The sequence below is a fragment of the Lagopus muta genome, chromosome 8, assembly GCF_023343835.1.
Source record: "Lagopus muta isolate bLagMut1 chromosome 8, bLagMut1 primary, whole genome shotgun sequence".
Lineage (NCBI taxonomy): Eukaryota > Metazoa > Chordata > Aves > Galliformes > Phasianidae > Lagopus > Lagopus muta.
Window position 1 is genome coordinate 7,958,395 of NC_064440.1, and position 25,892 is coordinate 7,984,286.

At 39.8% G+C, this 25,892-nt stretch overlaps 1 protein-coding gene across 4 annotated transcripts in view; it reads right to left on the bottom strand.

The window, feature by feature from the left end:
- The window catches only part of CCDC93 (coiled-coil domain containing 93), a 66,652-nt gene that overhangs the window by 27,651 nt on the left and 13,109 nt on the right, over nt 1-25,892 (bottom strand). Inside the window, exons 4-10 of one of the 4 annotated variants that reach the window (XM_048952460.1) lie at nt 23,929-25,363; nt 23,747-23,845; nt 13,768-13,883; nt 10,039-10,146; nt 4,865-4,978; nt 3,456-3,550; nt 1,263-1,374 (exon numbers count right to left, since the gene is read on the bottom strand). In XM_048952460.1, the coding sequence (XP_048808417.1) occupies nt 1,263-1,374; nt 3,456-3,538 (195 nt within the window). In that variant the 5' untranslated portion in view covers nt 3,539-3,550; nt 4,865-4,978; nt 10,039-10,146; ... (1 more) ...; nt 23,747-23,845; nt 23,929-25,363. Of the gene's footprint in view, nt 1-1,262; nt 1,375-3,455; nt 3,551-4,864; nt 4,979-5,934; nt 6,104-10,038; nt 10,147-13,767; nt 13,884-23,746; nt 23,846-23,928; nt 25,374-25,892 lie in introns of those variants that run through there. The other 3 variants (XM_048952459.1, XM_048952461.1, XM_048952458.1) reach the window with 3 other exon arrangements.

A 25,892-nucleotide genomic window follows, 5' to 3' on the forward strand; every position in this document is an offset into this window, starting at 1 on the left:
GTGATTTATAGTTAGTAAGTAAATATTGAAAACAGCTATGAATTGAGTGAAGTGCCATTATCAAATACACAATTCCTATAAGCCGTGGTGTCTTAGGCCTGTTAAGATCCTGCGGCCTTCCAGAAAATGACAGAAAGCCACTTTTCCAGAAAATGATCTTTTAAACCAACAACTTACGTTCACCAAGAAAGACTTTCTTGACCAAGCATGGATTAGCTGTACTAGCAATTAAGACCGAGTGTCCAGAAGTAACATCCTAAATCAAATTTTGGACAAAGGAGGTTAAGAGAAAAGAATACCTGGTGCTACATTTTTTGGAGCAGAAGTAATAATTTACATTTTCACTTTAGGACAGGAATTATTCTTCCTGTGAGAGATGTCATTTATACAATATATGTAGCCAATTATTATCATTTCAAATTGATCAGGGCAAGAAATTAATCTGAGGTAGGTTTTCTTCACCAGTAGGATAGAAGTTCAGAAGCACAAAATCACATTGACAAAATAGTTTACCTCTGTAAGCAGGAAGATTACAGCTTGAAAGCTGTGTACTAGTAGCATGTCTGGGGGAAAGAGAGTTAAGAGTAATTTCCCTCAAGAGCCTCTCACTACAAGATAAGAAAACCAGGAAGTTCTCCTTACTTCTTATAAACTGGAATTTATATGAAACTCTTGCTTCCTACACTCTTTCACAGGAAGGAGGAAAGGAGATAAAGCCTGGCCAGACTGCCTCCGCTTTCCCCTTTTATGAGGAATACGTTTTTGTGTGCAGATGAAGTTAAAGTCTGAAGAATGATAATAACATACCAAGCATTCTTAAGATACCACATGTAAATGGAACTTATCACATGTCAGTCTGAATCTTAATAAAATGGAGAACTATGAGCATGCATGTGGTCAGTGCTGCTCAGCAAACACACAGCAATAGGTCACATCAGAGGAATTTATTTTTCCACTCATACAGTCTTTCAGGTCTTTTAAGCAGACAAATACCACAAGAGACACTTCAAAGAATTCAGTATCTGTGTTTTTCTTATCTATAATCTATACTAAACTATACTACACTAATACTATACTATACTAAATATCTATAATGCCATTCAGCTCTTCAAAAGCATTCATTTGAACTACCTTTCTATCATTACTCATTTCAAAGTTAAATAAAGAGACAAACAGTACTATGGTATGGAACCTTGTTAAAGTCTGAACACAAATTTTATGGCCTTTTTCAGCAAAGTATTGATACATAGCACAATTATTACCTGTACAACAGGAAATATATGGATGAAATCCAGACCCTGGATCTGATGCGGTTCCAAACGATGAGGACACTTCATTTTTGGTAATACTGACACAATTTTTTCAGTTAAGGCACTATTAGGAGAAAAAAAAAAAAAGTAACCAAACAAAAACAGATGAACACAAATGCACACGTACCCCAATTTTCTCTTGAAAATTTCCAATTATTTTTGCAAACACAATTAGCAGTTAGAAAGTTCCCTCTAGTGGCTTCCATTGCATACAGCTCTAACTTTCAGTTAGAAAGTAACTTCTACATTGCACTATAAATTCCCCAGCAATGATTAAATCACCTGTCATTTCAGATGAAATTGCTCACCTAAGATACAAAATGCTAGATACAGTGTTTATTTCTATGTGTGTATGCTGTCTTTTAGCAATACTCCGTAAAAGATATGCATTCAAAGACTAAAACATCCCTTCTAAGGACTTAAAAATTTGTTTAATAAAACTGCCAAATTATCCCAATGTCATTACTGAAAGTTTAGGAGTACAAATATGTACTACACCTAACTGCTAAGAACAGTACAGTTCATATGGTTGTGGTTTGAAGTGGATAAAACTGAATTTACCAGCAATTATTTCACTCCAATCTGGTGAAATGAAAAGGTTACTCTAACAAAGGATCCACCTACAAGAACACCATTCTGCTTCCAAAAAAATCCCTCATTGTAGAGCGAGGCCTTTTTTGCTGCCCATACTCTACACTGCATTTTAAAGCAGGTGTCAGCATCAAGAATGAACGTGGAGAAATTAGATTTTCCCATGAAGGAAAACAATTAAGTGGCCCAGTACCGACTTCAGTGATATCCTGTACTGCTCAGATCAGATGGACAACTGATACTCTGACAGAAATGAAGAGGAAGAAGAGGGATGAGACAGACTAGAGTCTTGGAATAGCGCCTTTACAAAACACAAATAAATCATTTCTGCTGCTGTGGGAGTTAAGCTTGGTTTTTGTTTTGCCAGTTTTACATGCAGTCAGTTGGAGAGAGAAAAGAACATTTTAAGAATAACTTAATTATTTCCTGTTCTTAAGGGTAAGAAACATTTTCTTGGCAGCTAACAACAAAAAAACCCAGAACAGGAAAACCCACCACTACCATCTTCATCGCTCGTCTAAATTTAATTGTGTGTTTTTTTGCTTTATGTAGCTGTGATGATCGAGTAGTTCTAAATTTAATGGAGTAACAACAAATCTTTATTTCTAAATGCATTAAAGTCTTGCCAATGCTAAATGATTTTTGAGAAAACAGTACAGACTCTTTCCAACTACATGGAGAAAGTAAGTCTCTTCTATAAATATAACTTACTTTCCACGAACTTTAACTATAGCTCTTATCACAGAAACACAAAGAAATAATGCAGTTCAGAATTGATTCTCTCTCTCATAATTTTTCTCATAAATGATTTTCACAGCCTTTCTAAATACTCCTAAACCAGCTAATCCCTGTGAATTCCTTGCATGAGAAATTATACTGAAACAAAATGGTCTCATTAGGGCACAATAAGGATAGGTAACTGTTTTGGCAACAATGTCATGCTTTAGATTCTGTCTGCTGATGCCTATAGTTGCAAACCAGAATCAGACAGAGGAATCAGAGGTTACTTCTGCAGACACAGGGAACTCAAGGATGGTCTTCTACTGTTGCATTCCACAGTTTCCAGTTTCCAGCAGTGTGGTCTTTCTGTCCTTTGCTTTGGCCTCTGCATCATCCCTTGTGCCAGCACAAGCATCTGTACAGCTGCACAGAAACCTGGAGCCAGTAACTGATTCATGTTAAAACTATTTTCCTTTTTTTTTTTTCCGGTAGGTTTTAAGCTGGATCAGTTCTCAATCCAGTTTGTTATTCAGCCACATAAATGCTTTTGCTGCATAGTAGGGATACGTAAGAGCACAGCAGCCCAGAGGGGGTAACACTGCCTTTATTTACAATAAGCTTCTTTCTGGTTTTACAGTTCATAGAACCACAGCCTGAGTATCCCAGAAACCCACAGAATGTTTTGAAAGTTAGTGATCTTGAAAATGAAGAAACTTTGACTGAAAATCCTCATTACAAACAGGCAAATATCAGATAATTCTTCCTATCCTTTCTTCTTTACTTAGAACAAAAAACAAAACAAAACAAAACGCTGTTGCCATTTCAACAACTTACATTTTCTGACCAATAGTAGAGTTCTCCTGAAACAATAAATCAACGTCGATATCAAAGTTGCAGGTAGTGATGCACCACGTCATACCGCCTACAACCTACCAGAGGAGCAACAGCATGGTTAGTGCCAAGGGAACCTGAAGAGACAGAAACAAATATATCCTACAATCCTAAATGCTGACATTCGTAACACCAAGCGCTATGTGTGCAGTATAAAAATGGTCATGTACATCCCTAACTCTGTAGAGAACATTTTCAGACCCTGTTCCTAGAGCTACTTAGGCATATTTAAACTCCTTGGCCATTTAATCAACTTTTCATTAAACACTAAAGTACTGAAAGACAATCTCGTGCAAACATATCCAATGTAACCTAAATGTATGCGAATATGATAAGCATAAGGAACAGTTTAAAACATAGAAAAACTTAACATCATACTTACAAGGTTTCTAAGATTAATTAGCCCTCTTGACAAACAACCAGTATTCTTTCCATCTTAGCAGCCAGTTGTTTTCAATAGCAATGCTTGCTTTGTAAAAGTTGGGCACTGTCAATTGCAATTGCATTCAGGCATGTATAAACCTGATGCATACACTTCTATGCAGAAAAGCAGCATTACACCCCAAGGCTGTCTCCTTGGTACTTTGTGTGTGCGTGCACAGCCTCTGTAACACCTAAGATCAGTAATGCCATGGAGTTCTCAGAAACTGAAGCTGTACTGGAAAACATAGCTGTGCTATGAGCAAAGGAACAGCAGAAAACAGAAGTGTCCATTTAAAAAACTCCTCTCAAACCTCTGTGCAGGAACTTCTCACAGTGTCAGCACTAAAACAATTCAGAAGTCTCTTTTCAGCTTGAACTTTGCTCATTGTCACTATCACATACTTCCTGCCTCGGACAATGAATGCTTGATACACATGACATTTTACAGATACGTAAAACAGCCCCAAAATAATTTCACTAAAATAACCATTCTGTTCTTTCACAAATTCTCTCACTACAAATCTCTCTCACTTAAAAATTATTGTGCTTTTTATAAAAAACAAGAAGTGTTTATCTCCAAACATCAGGTATTCCTAGTAGTTTTAGCTGCAGTTGACAGAGGTGCAGAATTCCCTACATATGACTCAAACTTAAGCCGTAACATGCACAGAAAACCATATCAGCAATTAGTTTGAATCCAGCTGTCTCTTTTAAGACAGACTTCATTGCATAAAAATGTTTTACAAAACATAAGAGGTGCATACTGTTTGAAAAGGGCTCATGTGCAGACACATTTAAATGGCAAAGCCAATGTTGCAAATGTCTTTTATTTTTGAAAAAGAGTCCCCTAGACTTGCTAAACTAACTTGAAATAAAAACGTAATCCACATATACAAAAAGGTTTTTGTAAAATAATGCATTAGTCTCACCTTGTCAAAGGGTGATAACCCTTTGATTCTTGCTCGGAAATACCCAGCAGCCACCAATAGTTCCAAAATTTCTGTCAGCTTGACGTTTTGTTCCTCATCTTCCCTTGTTTCAACCTGACAAATGAGCAACAGAACACTCATTCAATGTTTCTCCCCTCATACTTCCTGTGAATGTTTTCCAGACTTAAATATCTAAACATAGGATAAGTTAGAGAAACCATGGGCTGCCATTAACTCGGTTGTTTCAGTGAAAAATATTAAAGAAGTACTGAATGCATGGATTAAATGCCACATTCTTTTCCCCACCCATTTAAATACTACAATCTGCCTCTCCTATCCAAACTCCTGGTCTGCACCCTGTCCCAATGGCCATAACACAGGTCATTTATTCTCAGTTAGGTACATTTCCTTCAATTTCAGCCTTCACATGACAGCCCAGCCCACATTACCACATCTACTTATTTATTTATTTATTCGTTCTTAGAGAAAAACCAGTAGATAATTTGTTGTGGCTTTCCACAGTTCAGGCAAGGCAATTTTAGACGAAGTATGGCTTTAAAAAAAAAAAATTCATGTAGTTTTTGCTAGGGGTAGGTTGGGTATTCCTTACCAAGGCAGTGCTCCCCTAAAAGTGTTAGGGGTTTTTTTTGTTTTGTTTTGTTGTTTTTTTTTTTTAATTTGTTTTTCTATGATAAGGGACGGTGACCCACAGAACCCAGCGGAGGCAGGGAGCACCCAGGGCTCACAGGCAGGCCAGGTAAACCGGGACACGAGGCAGTGGGCCCTCCTTTGGGCACCGCACGCTGCAGACACCCCTCACCCCACCACCCCCCCCCATTCCCCACCAGCTCTCCCAAAACCTTCCCCCGCCTCTCCGGCACGAAAGGCCGAGCAATGTCACGGCGCACGGCTGACCCAAGGGAGCCCCGACGCCGCCGGGCCCGGCTCCCCCCGGCCCCATAGCACAACGCAGCGCCGCACGAAGCCCCGGGAGCGGCCCCACGGCGCGCGGCCGGGGGAAGCCGGGCCTCTCCGCCAGGGAGAAGCGGGGAGAGACGCGGCCGCGGTACCTCCTGCGGGGCCCGATGCTCCTGTCCCCGGGGAACCACCATCGCCCTCCGCCTGTCACGTCCGCTCCCCCCGCCGCACCGCAGCGCAGCGCCCGCCCGAAGGGCTGTTCCCGGCCGGCGGCTGCCGGGTTCCCCCACCCTCGCTCAATGGTTCGCCCGCACCCTCCTTGCGTACAAGCGCATCCGGGCCGTGCCATTCGCGGCAAGGGGGTGCGGGGGAAGGAGGGCGGGGGCTCCTCATGTGACCGCTCGCTCGGAGCGCGGCCGCCAGGGATCGCCTCTTCCACCCGTTGGAGGGCAGCAAAGCGAAGCGGAGGCCGGCCGTGCTGATCGGAACGATCATAATAAAAGCAAAAATACGCCGGGCTGGCTTGGTCCGCATCCTGGTGTAACAGCAGTCCATGTCTTAATTAGAGTTGCAGAAAACTGTCGCGCAGCCCAAGAGACCGACGTGAGCAATGCACGCCTTCGTATCTGCTTTCTGCTCACGGGGAGCTGTGAGGCTCTCATTTATCATGCAGAGATTGAAGCAAACACACGGGAAAGAAGGACAAGAACTGCTGACCTAGAGGCAGTGGCCTGCACAGGTTGTAACGAAGCTATTGAAAGGAAAAACCAGCTTAGAAACAAGATTCCGAAGCCACGATATTGCTGTAAAATTCCCTTTCGAAGAAGCATTTTAAGGGATTAATAAGAAGTAGGAGACACTGTCAACTAGAGGCTAACTGCATGGAAGGCAAGGGAGGGATGAAACCTGCGCTGGAAACAGCCCTCTCTTCATGAGAACTGAAAACATTTTCCTCCTTGCAGTGAAAGCTTCAACTCTCAATATTCACAATTCCTGCACCTGACATGTGGCTAGGAAATCAAAAGGAAAGGCATGAAAACACAAAACTGTATCTCTATTGTCATTACAACTCATCTTTGATTACTCAAACCTCAATAAAATGCTCCACAAAGCTTTGCTTTCCAATACCTAATTGTGATGCAAATCTACCTGATTATTCAGAGTCCTTGTCCCCTATGACATTCAGATAATCAATCTTCTAAATACCAATTAGGTTTTAAAAAGTCCCAAGAGGGATCCAGTGTAAAAAAGAAAAACCTCACTTTCCTCAGATCTCTAGATTTAATACTTACAAACCTCTAGAAGGTTCAGTTTTAGTTTTCCCCTTCCCTGCTCTTTTCTGATCTGTGAAGGTTAGCCACGTTCTGCTTTTTAGTGTGGCTGCTTTGAACAATACTGTCTTGATTTTTTGACTTTATTAATCTTGACCTCATGAAGCTGAACTAAACAGGTTGGTTTATTTTTCTATTTTATAACCACAAAACTTTTTTTGCAGTTGAGCCTGGACTCCTGACAGTATCAGAGTGGGTCACCACCAGATGTAGCCATGAAGTTTCACTGTATATTTTAATACATACTTGTGCCTTCTCATAGGAAGAGTTAAAACATGAGGTGGAATTCTAACAGCAATAGCACAAGCTCCACTCATTATGCAGACACTGTTAGGTAGGTTTAAGTACTTTTCCAATTGTGTCTGTGTTGAGGAGGCCTAAAGGACATTGTTTTGTACCCATAAATTCTGCATGATAGATGAAGGCAAGTCCCTGCATCACTTTCTTTTGAACACGGTCTTTTTGATAACGGCTGTGTGCCTCCATAATGCATGACTGTGTCTTAGTCGTGTTCCTGATTCCCAGAGAAGCCAGAGCCAAGTGCAGGGGACTGAACCCAAGCCTCCTGAAGTTAGTATCTTTTTTTTTTTTTTTTTTTTTTTTTTGTTGCATTGTTTTCTGCGGATCACTTCTTGGATGAACCCTGTTTGCAGCCCATCTTGTTGCCTGGCAGCTCGAGCACACAGATGACTTCCTTCCTGATCCATAACATGATTCCTGCCATGAAGGTTTTCATCTAGATTTCTGGAATCAGCAAGACTGCTAGGCACAGCAGCAGTGTCTTCCTCTTTGTGCATTTACTCTTTTTGTCTTCTTTGTTGTCTTGGTTGTAAACCAGCTTTTTATATTGAATCCCCCTTCCTCTGTTGTTTAAATGTAATAGGCATAAGAAGCCATTTGCTAGGCAATTGCAAATTTCCAGTTATCACTTGTGGAAGTAAGACTGTGAAATGAAAAAGTCACAGACCTGTTACAGTAGCCATTGTGTCAGGAGCTGCAGCAGATCATTGCGTCCCATCAGACAGGCTGATATGTTTTGCAAAGTATAGTGCCCTTTTATCACAGATGACTTTGCACAATGATATTTTAAACATGCCTACTATTACATCCACTGGTGACATTTAGGAATTCTTTACTTGGGTGGTGATGAGGCACTGGAACAAATTGCCCAGAAAAGATGTGCATGTCCCATGCCTGGAGGTGCTCAGGCCAGGTTGGATGGGACCTTGGGTAGCCAGATCTGGTGGGTGGCAACCAGCCCATGGCAGGGGATTGGAAATGGATGCTTGTTAAGGCCCTTTACAACCCAAGCCATTCTATGATTCTATGATTCTGTGATTTGGGAATCTTTGATTTTGGAGGAACGTTACAAGAAGTTTGATTTTGAGAGTTCCTGCCATGCTCACTTTGAATTCCAGGCTACCAAGGAGACCCCTTCCCTGGAAACCATCCTCATGGAGATCAAAGCTAGTTTGTTTTCATAACTGGTACACGATGGCTATCATTTCAGCACAAGGGAAATAAACATGTTCAGAAACCTCCTATCTAGCCCTAATAATTTCATTCTTCTAATGTTCAGCATTATTAAGAATTCATAACAGTTCTGAATATAACACACCTCAAGCAACCATCACAGTTCTGGATCATTTTTGACTGTGGAGTAAGAGCTGCCAAGAAAAAAATTGAAGTTAATGATGGAGAATCATGGATATTCATGATAAAAGCCTAGAACACATGTGAGCAGTTAGAAAAGCTGCACTGAAAAGCAGCAAATTGTCTGCTTTAAACCTTTCACTTTCAGCTCTGCTCTGCCAGCGTCTGGAGTTCTGATTGCTTTGCAGCTGTTCTGGCTGGTGGGAAGGATGGAGACCACAAGGACAGCTCTGTTTCCATGTAGGTACACACTGCAAGGTCCAAACAAGGACAGGCAGAGCACAGGCTAACACAGAGCAATTACTCACAGTGGAATTTGTTCAGGACAGTGCTATTACACATCTTTTCTTTTGAAAGTCTCAGGGCATTTGTAGCTCTTACAGTCAGGAGAAATTAATCTCTGGGAGAATGAAGTGGGCTTTTTCTGCTCAGGTATCATCTGTGGAACAGCTAATTAAGTCTGAGTCATTGAGTCTTCACCAGAGAAAGTACAAAGCAAATGAGAACAATTGCACTGTAAGTGCGTCATGCAGGCCTCGATTTGGCCAGGGTATTAAATTTCAGTTAGATCACAGCTGTGTCTGTGAAGCTGGCTCTGGAGAGAAATTTTTTGTCTTGTTTATATTTAGACTTAGCAAATCTGATTGGGAATTGTTGAAAAACAAAAAGCACAAGAACTTAACTTATATTTTTGAAAGATAAAACTTTTGTAAATAGAATCAAGCTTTCAGATTTATTTGGTGTTGAAAGAACAAAAGAATACAGGCTGCTGGATTACTGTCTCTCTTGGAACAAACCCTTACACAGGGGCAGAGTGGTGTATATTTTCATCTTTGATTTTTTTTTAGGCAAAATATATGGATTTAGACTTTACCTTCTATGTGTCATAACAGTATGGCACATCCTTCACTTGAAATAGTCATAAAAAGGAACAATTAAGTTCTCCTGTAGAGCCAGATAATCTGGAACAATAACAGACTTCTCCCTGGTACACTTCACTCTCAAGAGAAAATCTGTCTAAGGTAGAGGAGTTTCTCTGCCTTTTCTTTTTCATGTCAACTTTTGTGAAAGACAATTGAAAAGACAGCTAAGTAGTAAAAGGAGCAAAAAAAATACCAGTGATGAAGCAGGAAGAAAGACAGAAAGGTACAAATGCAAGGTAAGCACTTGAGCTGAAACCTTGAACAGAGCTAAGCAAAAAATAGGAAAATAGGCTGAAGACTGAGTGGGAAGGTATGTGAAGTGCTGAACAAAGACATTCACATTTCTTACCTGATTCCTGCAATATTCAAGTAAATAGGAAATTTCTGGGAATTAGAAGCATCAAGAATGATTGTGACAAGTATTATTTCACTTTGTTGACTACTAGAACAGCCTCTCCTAATGAAAAAAAAAAGAAGAAAAAAAAAGATCAAAACCATTAACAAATCTTCTTCTGATACTATTACCTCATTATGGCACTAGTAGCTGTCAACGGTTTACACACACCCTTAAGACGTTCTGAACTATCTATAAGCTGCTTCAGAACGCAGCTATTAGCTATATAGTGCCTGAATAGACATAAACTGATTTATTGATACATGAATGCACTCTGAAATGGAAGATGCCCACAGAGCCTCTTAGGAATTTTAGTCCGTCAGCAACTTAACCCTAAACGGAAAGCAAACTTTGCTATTTTCTTTCTACTCCCTCCATCATTAAATTACTTCTAGGCAGATTCTCACATAATCCAAACTAACGCTAGAACAACATCTTTTTAAGTGTCAAAACTTGCTTATAATAAGGCAAACATTTGACAGTTGGTGGAAGAGCACCATCTGGTGACACTTGCCACAGCTCAGTGCTATTCTGCTATTTGTATTGTTTGGGTAGAGGATGTATTTTGGAAAGCCTGTTCTAATATGCTTTAATACGTCATTCAATCAGACATAAGGAAAACAAGAATTTGTGTGCTTAAAAAAAATCTGAGCTGATGGTGGCTGTATCTCTTCTGTCCCTTGAATCATCAGAAAGTTCTCATAATTTAAATCAAGCATTCTCTGAGTTGTTCTCAGCCATTTTTAGGCAGCTTTGGAGCAGATTTTATGGGCCCCATGAAATGCAAGTTTTATTGCACTGGACATTTCAAGGATTTCTATGTGTGATCTAAGTATTTTTATATTTCTTTTCAGTGTTCAAGGAGCTTGGCTTAACTGTCTTTTCAAAGATTTTCTTTTCCCACAGAAACGATTATTAAGAAAAGAAAATTATTAAGAAAAATCTTCTGTATATCCAGAAGTAGGGGGAAAGAATGGATTATAACCTTGTCTATCATTTGTTAATCATAACCAATTTCAGCACAAACTGAACCTGAATATGCAAATAAAATATATTTCTTTTTTTTTTCTGAACAGATTCTTTTTCACAGTGGTGATTGCATCTATTTCCTTCCAGTTCAAAGGGAAATTAATGTGAGTACAGATAGAAATTGATAAATTGATACTGTAATTAGTAATTACAGTCAGCTAATTACTTAGGCACTTTCTAAAATTTTAGTCTCCAAAAAACAAGTTTTGCAAAGCTTTGGTTTGTGCAGACCTACTGCTTGTACTTCAAAAGCCATGCAAAACCCCTAAAGATCAGGGAACCTTCCCAAAAATTAGATAAAAGTCAAGAATTTGGAAACCATGGAAGTTCTTAATTGTCACATAAGCCTCTTATGTATATAGTCTGTGAAAAATTCATGGTCATATAATTACCAAGTTACTTTTTAACTTATCACACAATCACGGTCCACATAATATTAATTTCAGTAGTTGATGAATTGAAGAAAAATCACTTATGCTAAATTAGAAATAAGGTCCATCAGAGAGGGTGAGGGAGAAAAAAGTTACATCTCTAGAAGTCCTAGCTTCCAATTTATAGGGTTCTAAGGCTTCTCAGAAGGCAAAATACAAAAATAGGAAGCAAGAGAGACCCAAGTCCAGAAGGCTCAACAGTTAAAAGCCCACCTGGTAAGGTTCCATTAACAGTGAAAATTCATTAATTTCAGCTGTTTCTGAAGCTGTCTGTGCAGAGACAATAAGCAAGTCTGCATCCACTCACAATCTCACCTACTGGCAACAGTGGATGCACATTGCATTGCTTGCAACTGTTTCTACATCACCGGAGGTTCTTTCTTTTAAAATTGAGTATCTGTGATTCAGTTGTACCAAAGATCACATGCCAGAAAGGGAAGATCCCTCTTCAGCAGCTCTGCAAATTTTCCACACACAGTTGTTTCCTTTTCTACATGCCATGGATATGGACATCATACTGTGCATCTACTGGTGGCCTTGGATGCCTGCTCTGTATTCTACATTTCCTGCTAAGTCACAGTCACACAGGTAAGCACACTGCTGCTATTTTTCTCTCACCATCTTCATCAGAAATAAATCTACTGACCTGAGCCTGCATCTCTCTGAAACTGTTCTATTGCTGATTAAAGATGGGATGTTTAGTAAGCAAATCAGACACTTCTTGGATATGGCATTGCCAGTGTTTCCAGACAACGAACATCAAAAATTCAATCTCCATAAATAACGTAATCGACTTAAATGAGGTGATTTAATATATCTAAATTATATATCAATACAAAGCTTTTTTGCTGTCTGCTTTTGGCTTTTGAGCCCTTGGAGTGCTTCTCCCCACCCGCGGTAAAATGAAGAAATGTTTGTTTCTTAATTAGAACAGAGACTTTCACCTAATCTCTCGATTCCAGGAGCTGGGCTTTAAACAAACACTGAATATTGCAAGGGCCCATAATATAAATAGGGAGAACTAGCAGTACTTTATTACACAGCCTCACATCCTCTAAGCAGGGCCACCTAGGACAAAAATTCACCTCCAAGATTGTTAGCATTTTCCTTATCAGTCAACCCATAAGCAGCAGTTTGGTTGACTCCAGCGACTGTGCTGGATTTTTTTGTATAGTTCAAAGCTAATGAGGTCTTTTTGTTGTAGAATTCTCCTAGCAATTTCTCTGCTGTCTCCAGCAGTTCATATTCTTGTGAGTTTGGAAAGCATGAAGTAATATGTTTGGAATTATACTGTGTATCCCCAAATCATGCCCTCTTATCAGTGACTTATTCCTTCTAGAAACAGTTGGAAAATGATGCTTAAGTAACTTCCATGACTTTTACAATGAGTTAAAACATTCCTACAGATAGGCTAACACTTGGGCTATGTTGGAGGCTGTCCAGACTAGTTTGGTTCAAATGGCAATTAAAATCACAGCTCATTCACAAAGCAAGCATTAAAAGCTGCCTCCAGCAAGCTCTGCTTCCCATTACTGCTGCTCTCTTACTTGGTGTCTGTGTTACTTTTGCATAGTATGAGAAATAAATGTGAAGCTACCTCTTATCTCCTAGATCTGCCTCTATATAGGGAATATAATCACCTTCCAGCTTTCTATCTCTTGGCTATGCTCTTAGGACTTGGTGGGACTCTTTTAGCACCACACACTTGGCTAGTATTACCTATGGCTGCAGATATGCATTGCTTCTCTTATTCAGGCTTTTTGCAAAGTAGAAACCCATCCACTGCTGTAGATGGATTCAGCAGAAATTACTTCCTTTTGCTGATGGGAAGCTGAGCAGCAAGCTCTGTATGGTCGGTGTGGGGCAGAAGCACTGAGTGGCAGCACTGAATAATTCTTCCACTGGGAAGTACAGCTGCCAGATTTACTTCAGGCACGATTCCACAGGGAGAATAATTAACCTTTCACCAAGATCTTAAAGCCACTTCTCTCTCTAATCTCTTCTGGAAAGGCTCTCTTCCAACTCTCTACTGAAGATTTTTTAAAATACCAGACAATGCCTTTTCTCTTTTGTCAATCTATGTTTTCCTAGCTGTCTGCCTTGTAGTCAGTCCTTTTGCTGTACTCTCTCTTTGTATAGCAGAAAATATCCTGTATTTTTTGATTCAGAAAGCAAGCTGAAATGAGCTGCATGTGCTGTATCAGAGCATCACATCAGGACTTACCTGCTTTTATTTCTGCAGGTGTATGAAGCAAGGCAGTGTGCTGCGGAACAGAGAAGTGGTGCAATCAGCTTAAGCAGAATAGTTGAGCTGCTCTTAGCGAGGGTCAGAGTGCTGAACTGCAAGAGAGAGGAAAAAAAAGTCTGCTTTCAGTACAGTGAAGTGAATTCAGGGGGTCCAAAATCAGATGGTAAGCAGGGCTATTGTGCCTTGTGGTGTCAGAATGCCAGTTATGAGCTACAGACTTGGTGGCAGAAGCAGAATTTCCAAGGCTGAACCAGTTCTTAAGAGACTCTGGAAGACTGAAAGGCTGCTGCACATATGCTGGATGGTTGAGCAAAGAACTGACTGCTCACATAGAAGAAACTACAGAAAAGAAGAAAGGTGTTGTGAAAAGGTTAGTTAGGACTATTACTTTAAACACTTTTAGAGAAATAGTTACAGAGAAATAAAAGGCAAAGAAAAGAACACAAGTCTCTACACTTTGATCTTATTCAGCTCTAGACTGACCTCTTTATGAAGTTTTTCACTTATCTTTCATTTAAGAGTTAGAAGATAAGTATTTTGCTCCATAGCCTATGCAGGGGAGACATGGACATGAGTCTATCCACCAGAACACACTCTGGCACTAACAGGGAGCCCAGTGCTGGATAATACAAGTCTGACTGCTTCAAGACATGTTGCTCTACTTGGGAACTGGTGTGCTTGTGTTCCATTCTGAAGCTTTTCCACTGAATTCCACAACAAATTCAGTCAATTTCTAAGGCAAAATAAGATTTTTCTAACTGCTAACTCTGCACGTAGGGTATCTGAAAATTGAGCTATGTTTTTTTATGCCTTGTAGTTCATAACACAGCTTTGATAGCAACTGATAATCTGAGATCAGGACTGAACTGCAATTTTATTGCTAAGGCATAAGGGGAGATAGACTGCATCTTGCTTTTTCTGCAGCTATATTGATTATCAAGCTTTTTAGTAATTAAAAAAAAAAACAGCAAAGAAGCAAGGAGATAGTAGGTGTTGCCATGGGGAAAGAGTTAATACTGGTGTAGTAACAGCTTCAGTGAGAGCATACCCCAGACACTGCAGAGGAAAACAACTAATTGCAGTAAATGTAATATCATCATTTGATTTTCAAGGCCATCAGATTAACTATCTAAACAGAGTATTTAGGTTAATTTTCAACAATCTCTTTAGCTTCCATAGCAGTATTTCTGAGTCTCATCCAAATCCTGTTGAGGTCAAAGTAAAGACTTCTGTTGCTTTGTCTTACATCAAGGCAAAGAATTAAGTCATTTTCTTTTACAGACCTCTTATCTCTAACTATACCCAGCAGTGATAAAATATTTTGTATTGTTAACATGCTTTTCGTAATATAATTCTATTGTTTGAATTCATAGTCTTTATATACATAGTCTTTATATCTTTATATACAGTCCTCATTCCCTATCCTTTCCTCATTCTCTTCTCCTGGATGTGGTATACTTCTGGTTGTTAAACACAATGAAAATGCCAGCATCAGGCAATAATAATAGGACTGGAAGAAAATTACCTGACATACTGAATGATGTGAGCAATGATGCACCTAATCTGGTTATCTCAGCCTAATATAGTGCTGGTATTTCCATTGCACTGAATGAGAGACATTATAATTACTGGTTACTTTTCAAGCTGTTCCTCTAGGTTCTTTTAAACTAGTTGGAAGAGATGGGATTTTTCAGGGTCTGTTGGAGGGAAGACGGGGCAATAATGCTGGAAAGAGAACATGAGGAAGGCTTACTCTCTAGGGAGGAAGGTGCAAGAAGAGGCAAAGGATGGCATCCCTTAGGCTGGTGCTCTGGAGTTGTGACAAGACATGGCTGGGAAAAAAGCTCCCTTGAGTGAAGTATGAGCCTGCACAGGGGCAGGATTGCTTCTGATTTCATAATCACTGGCCACTTGAACACTGGTAGGAATACAGCATCTTCTGGTCTATTAGAATATCCCCTGATGTTGTGTCCCATGGGACACCATTCCTGTGAGCAAACATTTTCCTCTTGCCATTTACAGCACTTTCAGACCTCGAAGCTGGAATTGATATGACACACTGCCCATGCACCTTTCCCAGCCTGAGGTCCGAGTTCCCTTCCAGCAGCAGATGGCAGTGAAGTTCAACAAATAAGCAAAATAATCTCAGCGTATGTTTTTCCCGCTGGCTGGTACTGCTGCAGCTCATTCCTGGAGCTCAGTGCATATTCACAGCCTGCAAGGTTCATTTCCAGAGCATGGAGCACCCGTGGGATGACTAAGGCACATTGAGGGAGAAATACTCATTCATTAGTTGCTGATCTAATCCAAGTCATGTTTATTTGTTTGTGATGATTTTGGTCATAGAAACAGTAGAACATAGAGGCTCTGCTACCATTCCTTTCTTAAATCTGTATTTAAAACCTATGTGTATCTTCACAGATGAGGATGAAGCTCAGTTGCAAGTGAGTAAACTTTCATTCTTTATTATTATATGTTTAGTATTTTGTGCTACATTTGAGAGAATTTGGATATGTCACCACGGGTGGCTTTAAAACTTTTATGATGCCATTTCTTTCAGCACCACAAAAGCTGCGTGAAAGGGTTAATGATGACTTGGTTTAAAGCCACGAGAACAAAATAATGAAGAGAAAAACTTCTGGAGCTCTGCCTCACACTTTAAATTAATCTTCCTGCTGGTGCAAGGATGGTAGGAGGGGATGTTTGTTTTCTAATTTTCAGCAGGCAAACGATGGAGATGTCAGTGGAGATATTTGATTGCAGCTTTTAAAATCCTTGCCTAAAGTGAAAAAAGGATGAAGAAATAGTAGTGATGTTTGCTTAATGCTTTCAATCTGTGGCAGTATCAGGAAAGATCGTGCTTCCAGGCTTTGGGCTTTCTTACATCATCACATACAACACCTATCCCTCACATTCACTGCTCAGTGCAGACCAGAGGACCCCACCATGACTCCCCTCCATCACACCCCATCATTACACTGAGGAGCACAGGGCAACCAAGGCCCAGATCTCTATTTCAAAACCTGTCCAAGACATAAGCAAGCCCTGGCTGAAACACTCAGCTACTAACAGTGCTGGCTCAAACATAAATGCAGTGACAGCAGAACGAGAGGAGCCTTGTTCATCTCTCCTTTTGGGCCATTAACACAGCATGGGGTCAGACTCTGTAGCCCTAAGAGTGGAAGAGTGGGACTGCCTGGAGAAAAGAGGGCTTCCAGGTTGCTCTCAGTTCTCCATCACCCTTATTGTAGAAACATAACTACATATTTGCTTTTCAAGCTCACATTTGCACATATCATAGTCTGAATATGCTTTTCATCTTCCAGTTATATTAGAATTTTTGTTTAAAAAATGCACATGACATCCCACTAGACATATTTATAACAAGGAAGGGCACAGGTTTCAATCATGGGTGAAGGAGCAGTGTTCTTCATCTGTCAATCAGTCTATGCTCAAAATACGCTGAGCATCACTTGCTTTTTAAGTTATTTACTGTGACTTATGTATCTGCCAATAAATCTAAAATACAAGTCAAAGAATATGCAGTTCAAGTATATCCATAAGTGTAGCAGAAAAGCTTTGCTAACTAGCTCTGATTGCCAAAGCTGATGTCATTTCCTTGTTGAGAAAAATACTGAGGTCCATAAATTATTTTTATCACCTCTGGGGCAATGCAAACAGTTTCCTACAGATGCTGAAAGTATTATATGTTTTTTATTTAATATCAGAGCACTACTTTTACACAGCTCTTAAAATATGAGGACAGAGGTACTGCTTGTGTTTTAAGGCCCCAATTCAGCAACATATTAAAACAGATACCTCAGGACCTGACATTAAACACGTGCCAAAGTGCTTTGTTGCATAGTCATAGATTGCTGAACCAGAGCCTAAAGCCTACATCTTTTCCCCATGAAATTCAGAATTTACCTTCCAATTTCTTACAGGGTAAACAAGGCACTTATTCAAACATAATAAACATTTGGAAACATTTTAAGAGGCTTGTCTTCAGGAGATCAGGAGTGAGCAATAGCTCTGGAGGTAAACCCTGATGGAGATAAAAGCTGACGAAACATTTTCTTGCAACAGCCTAACTGGTGTTTATTTAAGGCTTTAGTTATCATTGATTTCATGAGGAAAATAAAAATACATTGAACACGTTGAGAACATAAGATATGAGTGGTGAACCTCCTACAGAGAACTTTGGAGAAAACACTGAATTCACTTACAGTACATTTGTTAAACATGAGCAGCTCTAATAATGACATTTCATTTAACAATGCCCTTTGTCTTTTCAGTTCATCAGTTACCTATTTCAGTAATGAACTGCAGTCATACCATTCTGATTTTCTCCTAATGTAAAGGCTGAGATCACTTCACTTGCAGTGGAGCATGATGCTATTATTCAGTTTGTGGCTTAGGAAAAAAGCTATAGAATATATCACAATTGAAATTGGCCAACAAATATTAAAGTCTGTGATTGGTAAGGACACCTATAATTTAATTTAGGTTTTAATAGGAACAAGTAATTTTTTTTTTATTTTTTATTTTTAAGAAAGAAAGAAAAAGAGAAGAAAAAGAAATAAATGGTTGATACTGCCCAGGATATCTATTTCATGAGCAGAGCAGTAGGTGTTCAGCTGGGAAAAAAAATGAGCCATGTGTTAAACGTTATTTTAATTTTTTATCAGCAGTCCATGCATAGAACTTAACAGCAACATCTAGTTAGGATTCATAGTCTCAGAATGGACTTACCTGCACTGTTTAAGGAGGATTTTCTACAGGACTGGAGGAAGTAAGATAAAGTGGGCAACAGCCCACCCTGTACTGTGTAAACATGAGGCAGATAAAAATACCACAGGTCTACGTGGTGTGATCCATAATTGTCACGAGGAGCAATGGGGCCTACTTACACTCATTTGCCTACCTCTCTTTTGGGGTTTCTTAAATTTCAAAAGCTTTTTATTACCTTTCCAGCTGCAGGAGAGACATTGGAAGCAGAGTGCTATTTTCACTGCCCTATTTGCCGTGATCCACTCAAAATATTTCCAGAGCTCCCCAAAAAAATTTAATTAGCAAAGGCTGAAGTTCAGCACTTCATAATTTTTCCCCAGCTGAACCAAATCTGCACAATTTACAATAGATCTCTGGAAAGCCGCTTTTTACCACATGCTGCATCTATAGATCTCTCTCAATTACCCACAGTAAATTTAGGCATTGTACAAGAGCAAATTTTACAGTCCATGAAGAGATGAAGTGAAATCTAGATGAAATTCATTGTGACAGATTCTCAGTTAGTGCCCTGATGTGTCTGTATTACAGAAGATAGACATTCTATTAGCATGGAAGCTCCCATAATGGACTGTGAATCATTTCAGGTAATAGAGATGCCAACTGGAATGACTGAAAAGCACTATTGAATTCCATTAGAGCTCTTTGTTTTTAAATCAGTCATTTCTTTGAGAATATCCAACTATATACTTCTTGACCCTAGCTGAGAGTAATAATTGTGAACTAATATTACAAAACATTAATCTGAGTTACTGTTCAATTAGTGTTTCTGTTAGAGGGTTATTTTTATGCTGCAGACGTGAAGCAGACCAGCTTGTATTACAAATATGTATTTGGACTCAAGCGAGTGCAGAATGCAATTTTCAGTTATATTTCTGTCCCCACTGTATTCAGTCTCATCTCATTAGCTGTAAAAAGACTCGGGTATTGGCTTTTCTTTTTCCGAAGTCATCCTACCAGGGTTAAATAACTATAATCAACAAATCTATAAAGATAAACATTTTTATAAAGGACGCCACAAATAGTCTTCTTTCATTTAGGTGCTCGGTTAATTATGAGCAAAATAACGAACACCATATCCTGCTACCCAAACAGCTCCACCTTATCTATCAATCACGTATGATTTATCAGACTTGATAATTGCTTGGATAATTAACAGAGAACTTGGTTTACTTAGTGTGCTGAAACCTCAGAAATGCCTGCATAATTGCCGTTTGTGTAGTAGATGAAGTTATGAATAATTCTTTCTCACATAAATATGAAGGCTGTGCAGGCAGTGTGCATTTCCTCACCCATCGCCATTAATGCAGATATCATGTCATACAAGTGGTATGGCATTGTCACATGCCTTCTGCTGACTACACACACATAGCTGTAGCAATTAAAATATGTATTTATAAAAATAAGGCAAAAAAACTCCCTCTCTAAGTAATATGAGCTTCCTTCATAAGGAAGTACAGAAGGAAGACTGAAGGAAAATTAGTCTACTCAGTACGGTGGCAACAAGATCTGAATCTCTGTAATATTCTCACATAAATCCTTTGGGAAGACTTTAAAAAGAGTAGGCTCTATATCTTCTGTCTACGATCATCTATTTTCTCATCAGAATGAGCAACATTATCCTTATACGCAGAGTATCTGTGTCTACAGCTTGAAAATGAGACTCTCCTTAATGTTGTAATGACAGGTGTAAGATTAACTTTGTTAGGTGTCTAGCCACTCATGCAAACTAAATTAAATTAATGGAACAAATTTCTCTCATAATTAAGATAAAAATTCATGTCAGCTGTAACCTTGCTGTACACTAATTATATACAAATGATTTATCATCTGCTTCGCCCAGAATATTAATCCTCAACTCATTGATAACTGCAGCCAGTGTTAAGAGATGAGAGTTGATTAACTATGACAGATTGGGCAACCACAGCTCCAAGTGCCTGAACAACCAGTAAAACCAATAATATTCAAACAGCATTTCTTATTTAAAAATGCATTCCCGTGGAAACTGAAGCCTGTTTAACGAGGGATATGGAGATTATTTCCGTAACGACTGATATTGGAGCAGTGGGAAGAATTAATCGATAACAATTAAGCCCTTAGCCTGGTTAAGCTATGGTTCTATAAAGTGGGTTATATACACATTAGTGAGATACCAGTTCGGGCTCTGCTACACATAATATCTTCATGCAAGACTCTTATTTATTTTTCCTACTGCAGAAAGTATCGCATCGTTTACGTGTTACGTGTTCTTTAACAAAAAGAAGATGAAATGATGCTGCCAACACTCCTTTGAAAGCCCAAATGGGAACTCCAGTGATAATTAAGCTATGGAAAATGGTACCTTGTTATGAAAATGCTGTTCTACAAAAAAAAAAAAAAAAAAAAAAAAAAAAAAAAAAAAAAGAGAGAGAGAGAGAGAGAGAAAAAAAAAGAAAAATCAACTCTTGAAGCATCGTATGTGAAAGAGGATAAATTTTGATCTCCTGAAATATGACATAATACTTCTAATTTATATGACAATTATTAAAATTAACTTGTGAAACCTTTAAGGAAAAGCTCTTACTTAATAGCTGGCATATTTTGGAGAAAATTCGTGGTTAATAATGTATCTTTTAATGAATTAAAAAAAATGTAAAGTTGCAGACATTAAAGATTTACAGGTTTGGGCTTGGATATTTTTGGTATTAATTCTATCTCCTCATGACAGCTCTTCTCTTTTATACTAATTGCTCATTGAGACTGCAAGAATTCCTGTCAGAATGAAGGGAAAAAAGTCTTCAGTACCTAGGCATTAATAAGACACAGCAAGCAGCCGGATGAACTAAGTAATATTGCTGTAAATTAATTATCTCCCTGAAAAGTTGGTGTGTCTGAAGCTGAGCTAGGTGTGGAAAAGAAAACTAATTGCTATCATGAAGCTGAAGGCAATTATGAAGTTAGCACAGGGTGGGAATTTCTTTCCGGCCTGGTAAGCAGGACGAGCCATGTGGAATCCTGTTGGGCTTTGGGTGTTGGGGTGAGCAGGGTGAATTCGGTGTGACTCACACCAAAGTGGTGTGAATCTGACAGAAAGGAAAAAAATCAAGATATTGGCTTGTCTCCTATGGCTGCTCAGTGGCTGGATGTTAGAGCCACCCTCTTTAGGCTGCTACTTAGTGGGGTGACTCCTATTCCTTGGCACATTTCATATAGGCTAAATGTAAGTTTGCACCTCTTCTTGAGCTCACATGTCCCTTAGAATCCACACACAGTGTTCTCAGACAATGTCTGAACCACCGTTCTCACAAGTAAATATTCTTTTTCTTGATCATGGTCCTTTGCCGCCTCCAGTGCCATGAGGGAATTTTTTGTTTCAGACATTTTTCTTCTGCTCCTCAAGAGAAATTACAGTTCCACTTAAATGAAAAAGAAAATAGTAATTTTATGGGAAATATAAATTCAAACATCTCTTTTTCTACATTTCTAGAAATCTCGGGGCTAATTGCCTTTGAATCTGTAAGTACAGATAATGAGAAGAATCATATGTATATGGAATTGAAGAGAATATATGCAAGTCAAGCACATCATGATATCCAATATCAAAATTAATTTGGAGTTGGATAGCAACTTTAAATAAGTTAAAATTCCATAAATTTTTTCATCAACTTATTCTTTGGGATACACATCTGCTACAAGGCTAATCAACTGTAGGACACTGCTGGTCCTCTATGCCACTGCTAATGAAATAACACGTACATGGCTGAGCAGAGGTGCATTATCAGCATTGGAGGCCAGACACTGCTCTATGCTTTGCTATCAAGGTTCAGAGCAAAAAGACTTGTGGAAAACGCCCATCAGGTCTTTAAGACTATAATAAGAATACATATAAAGAAAGCATGAAAAACTAAAGTAGTGCCCCAGGAGGCTGTACTGAAGCAGCCATGGAACAGCCACCACAGAATCGGCTCTATTCAATTTTCGGGAACACAGTTTCAAGCGAGGACCAGTTCCCATTGCAAGATGGTCCCATTCAACACGATGGCCCTGTTGCACATGGGATTATGTGGCTGCTCTAGCAGTTGGCACATGTTGCAGTTCATCAGTAGTTACTATTTTATCTTATTCTATTTGCACTCTTCAGATAAAGAAATCCCAGCGTGCAAATAGCCGCCCGTCTGTCTAGAGCATGTAAGAGTTAATGAATTGATTTCAGAGCACATACTGCAGAAGGCTGTGGCACACTCCACTTTGCATTGGAAAAGAAGTGAGTTAAAAAGCAAGCAGCACTAGTTAGAGATGCAGTCCTTTGCGCACATCTTTTCTAGCAGAAGCTCAGCACAAGCATTTAACAGCAATCTGATCTAAAGCCACGTGCATATTAATTAAAGCTAATTTGGCTAATGGCTCCTCAGTAGGAATTGGGTGCAGAATACACTGCTCCCTCACTTCCACCAGCTGCAGCCACATGTGATACATCTAGATTTACTCTCAGAAGGAAAACACACCACTTTTGACAGAGTTTAACAGGCAAAAGGAAAATCAGATGCCCAAAATGGGTGTTCATGTCCCAAATATCTTTAGCACAGTGCCTAACTTGGAGCACCTTCTGCCTACTCTGCTCAGCGAGGAGCAGGACTGCTGTCTCTGGCTGGTTCCTTGCACTGATCAGGCTCTGCAAACAATGCAATTATTTCAGAGAAGAAAGTAGTGAGCCCAGCTTTTGCTGCTTCCACTTATTACTGAGGAACATCAAGCTGCACAGCCATTTTCCTGCAGCCATCTTTAAAAAAGGCAATGATCTCCATGTGCTGCTAACCTAATGAGGGCTGTGTGTGACAGAGTCATAGGTATATTTTCTCAGTAGCCTAATGAGGAAAGTGACAGACAGTGAAACAGTTCACACTTGAGTAATTTTCTAGTCATCAGCAACTGCAGTGCCCGTGGTAGCAGAAGCCAGAGAAGGGACACAGATATACAATAAATACGCACTGGCTCCATTGGCCAGAATAAGTTATCACTAGGATAGAGGTCTTGGGGCAAAATCCCTTAGGAAATTTAAACAAAAAGAGTCAATTTAAGGCATCTCTAGCAGTGCATTCAATTAAAATTAAATTTAAAAAGTAGGATCAGCTGCTGGGCTGTTAGGCCACCTGCCCAAAGGAGGAAAAAAATTAGAGATGTAACGAACCTTTACTCCTGACGTCTGCAAGCTGCTCACAAATGGCTGCATTGACCCGCTTTGCACAAGCACCCATTCAGCATAAAGCCAGTTCTCCTTCTTTACCTCCTACCCAAGAAAAGAGAAAACTAGCTGCAGATAGCTCATTATCCACATTCACAGCAACTTTGCATGAAAAATGCTGCCCTTACATTTTTTAACACGCTGCCACCTTCTTCCAGAGAAATCACTGTTTCTTGAGGGAACATGGCTATAATCTCAGCCTTGGTCCTTCCACTGGTGTAGATCCAAGAGTTGATGCCACAGCTGTGGAAAGCAACTCAATTCTCCAGTGTTCCTGCATCCCATCTCCTCTCAACTCCACCACAGAAGTGGGAAGGAGACACAGACAGGGAAGGTTTTCTACAATGAGAGTGGTGAAGCACTGGCATAGGTTGCCTAGAGAGGTGATGGATGCCCCATTCATGCAGACATTCAAGGTCAGGCTGGAGGGGGCTCTGAGTACCTTGACTGAGATGTGGATGTCCCTGTTCACTGCAGTGGGGTTGGACCAGATGCCTTTAGGGATCCCTTTCAACTCAAACGATTCTGTGATTCTATGATAACCAGCATGTGTGTGAGGGACAGTTTCCATTAGTTTCCAAGGAGGAATGCCTTCAAGGTGAGCTGATGATATTCCCTGGAGGGGCAGCTATTAGACACAGCAAAGCTCATGCTGCTTTGCCAGGTATTCAGGCAGCAGTGACCTCCCTGCCTGCTCTACCACAGCTCTGTAGTGTTCCACTAAGCTGCTCTGTAGGAGCTGGATGGTGCCCAAATGCCAGCTCTTGCTGCACCAGTGGCACCTTCAGTACCTTTGCTCAATGCTGCTGACAGGGCAAATATGTGGGCTATGGGGTGGATCACAATTTCTCACGGTGATCACATCAGCAATAGATGAGCCCTTGCACAATTAAACCCTATCCTGCAAAAGCAGCCTGTAAGCCCTGCACAGAGCTGGCATTGCAATCTGTTCTCCTGAAGGCAGAGCTCCTGACAGAGCTTTACCAGGTGTTCGTGAGGGAATTTTGACACTTCTGCACCTGTTGCAGCCTGATGGGGATGTGAAGGGCTCATTGGAGCCAGCTGCAGCTCAACGGGCTCTCAATGGGCTTAACTTGCAGCTGGGTAAGCCAGTACATGCTAGATATTTCTACTAGACAGAAGGGAACCAGTTGGTCATCTCTCTCTGACCTTCTCTGGGGCTCAGATTCAGTCCCCTTAGAATATTTCAAGGATCCAGAAAAAGAAACTGACTTTTATGGGCATAGCACAAACATGAAACTACTTTGAATAGCTAACTCTCCACATGGAACTGCTCGTGTGCAATAAAGATGGCAGGGCTTCCCAGTATAAATAATCATTCACTTTTTGAAATCATAAATCATTCACTTCTTGAATTATTTGGGTGTCAGGGGACAAACTGTTAAATCTATATTTAGCATCTAGCTTCAAGTTCTGCCTGATTTTCAGAAGTGCTGCACTTTTCAGCTAGGAAACCTCATACATCAGATCCCTCCAATAAAGTGCTTCATCTTGGATTTATGTGCTTACACTCAAAAAACTCTACCAGCACTTAAGGGTTATCTGCAAAAGAAGACAAAAATTAGTTACAAACTGCACTGAGAGTTTTAAGTATATATATGCATACGGTGGAAGGTATGACATTTGGAAATGTATTTTTTGCTAATTTTTCAAAAAGGCACTTGTAAAATTCTGCCTGGTTTATGGCAGCTGTGCTGGAAGGCAGCAGCTCTGTGTCCAGCACATGGGGCCACAGGTGAACATGGAATTTGCCAAAAAAGCACCAGTCCAGCTAGCTGGGAATCATCAATGGGATCTTATACAAAGAAAAAGATTTGAAAAAATATAGTATTTAGATTAACATTCATTTTATCTTGTAACTTACTTGGATTGATCCTATCTGAGAGCTCACACATCCGAGGAAAGAAATGTTAATGCTGAAGATGCAGACCTGTGACATGGTGCGACAGATAACTTCTGCTCCTTCACCAAAATAATGCAGCAGCTGCTTGCAAAAAGGACCCACGTGCTGAATCTGTAAATATGCTCTACCTCTTTTTATGCTGCTGCTGTAATTAATCTAAGAACCTTT